Raw genomic sequence first — 8,564 nt, 5'->3', positions numbered from 1 at the left:
AAATTTATAGATTAACCTGAGTTGACAACCCGTTTAACAGAATCCTGTATTACGAACTGTAATTACTTTACTTGCAGACACATGTAACAAGGGCGCATCATCGGGGCTTTTTGTTTTTTGGGGTCTGGCCCTTCCCACTTTCAAAAACGATGCTTCGTGTCTGTGTAGAGATCTAATATTTAGCAGTTGATTAGTGATAGTTAATATTTGCGTTAAAACGTTCGTTGGTATGTTTTTTTCGTGATCATCCAACATGCAGATAAGATATTTGAAACTTGGGTTTATTTTTCCATTGATGTGTCTAATATTATAGTAAAATATTGCATTAACGATATTAATGGTCACGATTTTGGTCAAATTCTATTTTTCTGTTTTTATTATTTGCAATGTTTTAGTAATGCATTTATATTGATCAAATGGAATTTGTGAGTCAGTATTAGAGTTATAAGCAAGATACAGGGCTCAAAATTCTTTGTCATGTAAACAAGGCTCGTGTTCTGTTTTTGTTTACATAGTTTCAATATACCAGTAAAAAATCTTTATCAAGCTGATAATAAATTCTGGTCATGCACCGCTTCAATACCAACGCCCTTCTTATGTTGATGCCTATTTGCCCGTCGCTTCTACGTACTTAAATCTTTATAACCTATACTCTGTAATAAGAGTGATTTTAGTTTTTAATATGGATTTCGCAAAAGTGTTGAGGGTAGGCAATTGATTTCAAAGAGGGAATTTTGTTATTTACTACATAGAGTATGACGTCATTACTGGTTTGATCTTAGAAAATACATAAGTAGTTCGATATCTAGTTCAGAGGGATCAACGTTATACAACATAAAAATGATTAAAGTTCTCTTGCACTTTTCAAAAAAGATGTTATCTCCAACATAAAATGATTCAATTGTTTATATAAGTGCTCAACTGATAATTTTAGAAAAGTGTGTTCATATTATAAACGCGTGAATATCCTAATTAAGGGGGAAGTTTCCTTGCTGATCAAAACTTTGAACTTCTGTTGTCTGTTACTTATGCAAATTGGTAAAGAAGAAAGCATTTAAAGAATTATTGCGTTGTACTGTATATCATTCGGATCAACAGAGCCAAAACACTGTAAACAAAGATAACCAAGAGTTTAGAAAAGTTAATCAAATTCCACCTTAAATCTAAGCCTTGTGCTCTAGGGCGTCGTCGTGAATCACACAAGCCAATTATTAATCTCCTGCTTATATTTTTAAAATCAGATCTAGTCAAAATTGGGTCAATAGTTTCAGAAACGTTTATTATGACAAAGGATGGACGTTGGAAAGCAAAGGGTATATACGAGGGTTGTTAGAAAAGTTCGCGGACAAGTTCGATTGTGAGCGGACTATTCGCATGAGACCAGCGAAACTTTTTATATTTAATCTTGACGGGTTTTTTTTCTCAGAAATATGTAAAGATTTGTTTATTTCAAATGCACCTTAATAAATATACAGATTAATTATTTTGATAAGATATGCTTCTCGGAGCATGTCAGTTTTTAATTGTTTTATATTTTGTACGCATTTTTCCTTTTTAGGAAAATGTACACTTTAAGCGCATAAAAATAAATGATATTCCATATGAGATCATAAGTAGTTCTGAAGATCATATGGTGAAAGTTTCAATTAAATTGAAGAATTTCTGACCGGGTTGTTTTTTGTTGTTTTTTTTTTTGTTTTTTTTTTTTGGCCAAATATGGACGACCGACGATAGAAAAATGAGTCAAAAACGTTAACGAAAATGGATATCTTGGAGCACTGGGTCGTCATTAAATTTTGTGTGCACGAGGAAAATCCCCGATGGAGACCTAAAGGTTCTTAGATGCTGCTATTTTTATAGGGCAAAGGTTTACAATTGGACCACAATTGGAATTGAAGGTTTGAAATTGAAAATACTGATATACTGAGCTCTTGCAGTACCCCGATCCCCCATACAGCCCGGATCTTGCACATATGGATTTCGCTTTATTTCCTTATTTAAGTCGAAACTGCGTGGACAGAGATGTTCGGACCTAAATGATCTACGATAAGACACAAAAGACACTATACAAAAATTTGACAAATAATAGTGTGAACATGTGTTTTATAAATGAGTTAATGGCATTAAAAGTGTGTGAACTAAAAGGTGTTTACTTTGAAAAAGAGTGACAGGGTTAAATTGCCTTTCAGTAGTTTGACGTCGCCTGACGTCGTGGAAATATGAAATGGTGCTCCGTAAATCCAATCCATGCAAAATAAAAATCGTTGTATCTTTTGAAAACATCTCCAAAATAATATGATTTTTGCATCCTTATTTTCAATTGGTAGTCATTCGATAAAACATACGTCATCCTACAAAGTACGCAGTAATTTTGCCGTAAATCACTTTGTCCGCGAACTTTCTTAACAAAATTAACCCTCATACATGTACAGTGGCATGTAAGTTTATAACGAATATGTAAGATATAGAATCTGGTGATTGTTTTATTACGTAAGATTGTAAAACATGTTGAAGAGGCTGAATGGTCAACAAACCCATCAGATCGTCTTTAAACATTTTAATGTGAAATTTTCGGTCATAGACTATAATTGTATAGTAAAGAAAGTCTAAACATTCTATTTGAAATGTTAATATTTTCCTATATATTTATATAGAGTTCTACAAGTAAAGGAGATTATATATATTTGTAGTATAAAAAATGGACACGACCTTCCATCCAGCCACTGTAAGGTCAAGGCTGACGAGAGCAGAAAAAATCAGTAAATATTGGATAACATCCTATAAAACATTAATCAGCGCAACGTTGGTCTGCATAAATCAACTTTAAGGTCAAACAAACCCTCGGGTGATTAATTCGATCCATATATATTTGTCATCCGTCATTACGCGTTTATTACATTTCATATGCAATTCAAACAGAGGATATATGGGACAAAAAATTGCAAGCATTAAACTTGATATCCCTCTAGTGTATTGGGCGTATAGAAATAACAACTTAAAATGATGTAATTTTCAAAGATTCCCTTCCATATACTCTTGACGTTGGAAACAAATTATGCATGCTGTCACGATAGAGATGGGAGAGGGAATAAGTTGTAAAACTAGATACCTCTGGGCAAAATGCTTGATTTATCTGTATCACTGAAAGAAAACGTTTTTGAATTCTAAAGAGAGGTCTTGTTTTATTTCATTAAAAAGCCACAACATTTAGACAGGTACATACAAATAGCAGATAAGATATAGTATTATGATTTAATCAATATATTTGCACAATAGAAAATAATTCTACGCACCATAAGTAGTGTCAAAAAAAGATTAAAAACAGATCAAAACCTGAAAAAATTAATAGCTTTCACTCATATATGTAAATATGTAAGTGTAAAATACTTGGTACAAAAGAAATAAACCTAATCTAAATAGCAGTTTTAATTACAAAGATGGACAAATATTCCTCAACAATAATTGAAAAGAAGAATAACACAGTCACGTATTAGAAATGCAAATATGTAGCTACTGCATAACTACTACAGCATTTTAACGTCAGAATTTTTTTGGTAAAAATGTTAACTTTTTTCATTTAGCTAATAAAAGACCGTGATATAAACACACGTTGAATATATTTACATACCTGTAAAACTACATGATTATATTCTTTGTTCATTATATAGATAATGCCTCCAAAATGTAATGGGTACAAAAAAATAAAGGAATATCAATTTCCCAAAATATAAAATCTTTAAAAAAAATTTAAATGTTAAAAATGAGTATTTTGTCAGTAACATAGCACCATCAATGATTGCATCCACATAGATCTGAGACAGATATGTCTGTATGTGCAAATAGATATATATTGACCACACTAATGTATAGGAGCATAAAGCTAACCTGGTATGTAATATGTGTAAGGGACTTACACAATAAAATTTTGCATAAGATTATCATAAATAAATAAAGATTTTTTTTAAAAGTCTAGGGATCAAGTACTGGTATATAAAACATATCAATGAATGAGTTTTCAAATACAGCTTACAAATTTTGGCACTTTTCACGATGTAAAAATTCCCTTCTATTACAGGCAAACAATGTAACATTCCTTTCAATGGCATATCTATAAAAAAAAGTTTTACACTGAAGTGTTGTTTTTTTACTTTGTTATGGCACATCTTCATTCATTTACAATATAGAGCTATTTTTTCAACAACAATATATATATATCATATTGGTCAAAATAAATTTTATTTTCAAAATTTTTTGTTTAATGAATTGATCCACTTTCTACTTGTAAAAAAAAAAATAAAGTTTTCCTTTTAAGGCGTTTGAATTAAGGCTCTTTCTTCGCCACTGTGCTGGTAATACACCAACGGAACTTGAAGACTAGATCTAAAACAAAAAAGAATTATTCAAATACCAGTATTCTAAAGGCAGGAAAATTAAGATTTTGGTTTTTTATAAAGGATTAATTGGTTCAATTATAGTATCCTTTCTCCCAATTGAAAATCATTCTTAATTTGATTCCTCTTTTATTCATTTTTAAAATGTTGAATTTGTCGGATAAGAGAGAACTAAAGAAATCCCCCAGAATCAAAGTGACCCAATACCCTATGTCCATATTACACCACAGAAAGACACTGCACTATGGCCTTATATTTCTTAGATTACAAAGCTTTCTTCTTGCAGTGGGTGTATTGATCTTTTTTCTTTATCCCAACCCCCTGAAGGAATCATTTTTCATACCATCCAGTGTCAAAGAACTTAATACATGTAAGTGAGAGTTGATCTATCTACTTTACACCAAATTCCAGTTTCTTTTCATTTTTGTTATTTATACATTTTTAGATAATTCTTTCTACATGTAATTCATTACAATTACAAGAGACAAGAGCCATAAAAACAAAAAACAATTTTGCCATTTGTCTGTCAATAAGCCAGAAAAACATATTTTTTTATTAGTAGATTATTTTATATTGCATGGCCTTTAGTGTTGTGCTGACCAAACAATTCACCCAGTACATGTACCAAAAAACAAGATAGTGCACAAACATGATGTCTTTCTGGTAAGAGAGATATTGGAGACTGCAGAACATATCTACTAGTATTTCTCTACCCCTTCTGCTCCTTTTACCATCATAGCCACCACTACTCAAATTAATACTAAAATTGTAATTTATTAAAAATTATTTTAAATTTTAATACTATCATAACGAAAGGAAAATGTGCTATTGGATTGGAGTACAGAGAGGTGTTGCACCACTGATTCAAATGAGTACATGGTCATTAATAATAAAAGAGGAAATGTTAAGAAAACAAAGAATAGCATTACTAGACAGGTATGACATGGAATCCACATAATCTGAATTATTTATAAATTTATGCAAGATCATAGGAGGGGGTGAGTGATAAAACACACCTGATGTAATAAACATAATGTGAATCATTAAAATTGTGGGGGACAATTTTCGTGGATTGCAGCTTTAGTTTGACAAAATATAATAAATGTAATTGTACGATTAATGAATTGATTTAATGGTATATTCTAGTATTCTTAGATATAATTGTATTCTTAATTTAATAAGGATGTAAAATGAAATAAAAATTAATTCTAGGTGAGGGGTACTCAAAATATGCACAAAAACTGAACCATCTCCAACTCTTATCATGTATATGATTCTACAGTATAAAGAGTAATGTATTAGAAGAACTTGTGACCTGTTTGATTGACTGTCCCTTGGCTGATGTCCAGAGAACAGTTCCCGGTAGGTGGGTGGGGATGTGACTCTCTCATCAGAGGAGGTTGGTCTTCTATCTCTGAATAACATACAGGAATTATAGTCATTTCAAAAATACCTTTCATATTCTCAAGCTCAATACAACTAGACTCAAATATGATTAAATTGTACATGCAATATATTATTCCATTTACTACTGTAGCAGTTCTAGAAGTAAAAAGGTTTAAATATCTATAAATGCTCAAAACACTTTCCATTTTCTATCAGTACATGTGTATAAAGAAAGTGGTCATTCTTTTAAAAAGTAAATTTGGATATTATAATAATTAAGGGTAAATGTTAAAATACATTTTTAATGCACAGATTCTGGATTCATTGTTTTGGTTAGTTTTCATACAACAGTTAATTCTAATGATTCAGAAGATGAGTTTTTATTCATTCTACCAGTACAATTACACTCTTAATTGATAGTCATTTGGAAGGGAGAAAAATCATCACAATTCTACTTAACTATACAATTTTGTAACTTGAAAATGTATTATCTCACAAAATGAAAGAATTTCTCTTTTATAGATTTTTATTTTTTACCTCTGTAGGGTGGAGGGTGCAGAATAGGTGGAGCTTCTAGAAGGCCGTGTCCCCCTTTGGGGCCTCTCTGAATCCACATGGGACATGGAGCCACTTCTGCTGGTCGATAGCATGGAGTCCCTGTGATTGGACAATTCCCGAATATTCTGTGATGCTCGACGAATAGAGTTGTATCTTGCCAACTGCACTCTGTTATTTAAATATTGGTTCAAAATTAATTAAATTTATATATGTGGTGAATGATGATGTAATGACCTATTCCTTTTTCTTATTTGTTTTCATGTCTTTATATTCAAATTTATTTGAAGTTTCTTTTAGCAAGACAAAGTAGCAGAACTAAGTTGTGTTTTAAGGACATGAAATAAGTGTTCACAAATACGCTTCTTCAGACCAAGACTGACTTCAACATGTTCAAAAGTTACACATATTGCTAAATTAGTGAATATTGTCTAATAAAAAAAAAGAAATACTAAAAGTATGATGTCATGAATAGTCAATAACAAGTATTAAATATACTTACCCAGTATCTTCAGGTGGTTCTGCCCTAAATAAAATGAAAATCCATTTCATTGATATCATGTAACGACATTTGAATACTATTTCTTTTCTTTGAATTTACATTTACAATCTGACACTATAAATAACTGTTAACTCAGTAGAGCTAAAGTAAAAAGAAATATATAAAGGATTCAGCTTACCGTTTGGTTCTCCGTCGAAATACTAGGACACCAAGAACAACTGCACACACCACAACGATGAAGGCCGGCACGATAACGATGTAGATGAAATCGTCTGACATGTCCCTGCATCTTCCGTCTGGGCAGGTGCTAGGCGGGTTGAAGTCGTCTGTCATCCTTAATCGCAATTTTTGGTTATTTGCCCACTTGGACACTCTGCAAAATCGTTAAATACAAAGTTTCTCAACTTTTCTTTCTTGTTTCTCTGACAAAAACACAAGTCGGAAATATAAGGCGCGTTCTAAATATAGAACAAAAATTATGAGGAAAACCATACTCCGGTTTAGTATTGTACAGGCCTACAATGTATCACACATCTTCGCTAGACAAGGGTTTTCGGGCTAGCGAAGATGTGTATCACAGTGGGTTTTTTTTTTGGTTTTGTTTTTTGGTTTTTTGGTGGTTTTTTCAGCAATACCTCATCCCAACAACTTAAAGTTCATTTCCTCCATTAAAAAAATCCACCCCGTCATATTTTAGAACTGCTTGTTCGGATATGAGTATTTTTTTGCGTGCATATCTATCATTGAATATCTTTTATTTATTTGTTTGTTTGTTATCATTCATTTATTTTCACATTCTCTCGCCAACTCACAGTGCCACGCAATTATTTAACAAAAACCTTTGATTTTCTTACACAACCAAACAAAATCACCGGTATTATAAGCGACTGATCAGTCGTTACTGCTGTAACCGTCATGCAACATGGCGATGACCCAAAGGCACAGAATTCCCATGTCAATAACTTGCTTATTATGAATATCGCTTTCTAGTCGTCTAGAAATTAAATGCCGGTGTAATGAAGTATAATGACCCCCGTAGAATAATGACCGGGGGTCATTTTTCGACGTAGAATAATGACCCCCCTAGCTGAAGAATTATTGGATTTTTCTGAAGAAAAAAGACCCAGGGGTAATTTTACTTCATGTTAAACATGAAGAAAAATGACCCCCATAAAAAAATGACCCCCCCCCCCCGTAAACATGAATAGAAATTGGTTACCCCGTATCCAAGATATGACTTTGAAGTTACTTTATTTTTCACTCTGTTCAACTGATTTTGAAGTTATAAACATCGATCTTGTAAATAAATCGCTGTATATAGTTTCTCCTATCCGTAGCAAGCACACGCAAAACACTCTTACATTGCTACAAATTGATTGTTAACAGTTACGTTACTTCTCTCGTCGACAAACGGCGGGAAATGATGCATATAAAAAATAATTCATACACAATGCGGATATTGTGTGATAATTAACGAACAATAATCATGAAAGAATAATTATTGTAATAATATAAGCAATATTCATTGGTGAATGAATTGTCAATCGAAGAATGATACAGGTATATATATCTTTATGGAAAAAGACTAAGGGGGCAGGTAACGTAGAAATATGAATACTTCTTATTTACATTTCTTGGGGAAAGTGATTTTTTTAAAAGAAAGCATTCTGCGTTAGTTTTGTTTTCTTCTACGTAATACATGAACATCATTTGTTGTAATGTTGTATTTG

General features: G+C 32.1%; 1 protein-coding gene across 1 annotated transcript; it reads right to left on the bottom strand.

Moving 5' to 3' along the window:
- Window positions 1–3,741: 3,741 nt before the first annotated feature.
- Window positions 3,742–7,284, bottom strand: LOC105347175 (uncharacterized). Its single transcript, XM_011456122.4, has 5 exons — window positions 7,013–7,284; window positions 6,835–6,858; window positions 6,315–6,503; window positions 5,707–5,805; window positions 3,742–4,380 (listed from the first exon to the last, which is right to left on the bottom strand). Exons 1-5 carry the CDS (start codon window positions 7,165–7,167, stop codon window positions 4,308–4,310), a joined length of 540 nt encoding a protein of 179 aa, XP_011454424.3. The 5' UTR covers window positions 7,168–7,284; the 3' UTR covers window positions 3,742–4,307.
- Window positions 7,285–8,564: the final 1,280 nt, after the last annotated feature.

The sequence above is a fragment of the Magallana gigas genome, chromosome 8 (genome assembly GCF_963853765.1).
Source record: "Magallana gigas chromosome 8, xbMagGiga1.1, whole genome shotgun sequence".
Classification (NCBI taxonomy): domain Eukaryota; kingdom Metazoa; phylum Mollusca; class Bivalvia; order Ostreida; family Ostreidae; genus Magallana; species Magallana gigas.
This window is presented reverse-complemented; position numbering and strand designations above follow the sequence as displayed.

What these genes read in the sequence shown, in the direction of transcription:
- LOC105347175 (XM_011456122.4), bottom strand. Translation starts at nt 7,167, where the DNA reads ATGACAGACGACTTCAACCCGCCTAGCACCTGCCCAGACGGAAGATGC. An exon ending in GCACCCTCCACCCTACAGAG is followed by an intron (nt 5,806 to 6,314) that starts GTAAAAAATAAA and finishes TATGTTATTCAG; the next exon opens with AGATAGAAGACCAACCTCCT. An exon ending in AGGGACAGTCAATCAAACAG is followed by an intron (nt 4,381 to 5,706) that starts GTCACAAGTTCT and finishes TTTTTGTTTTAG; the next exon opens with ATCTAGTCTTCAAGTTCCGT.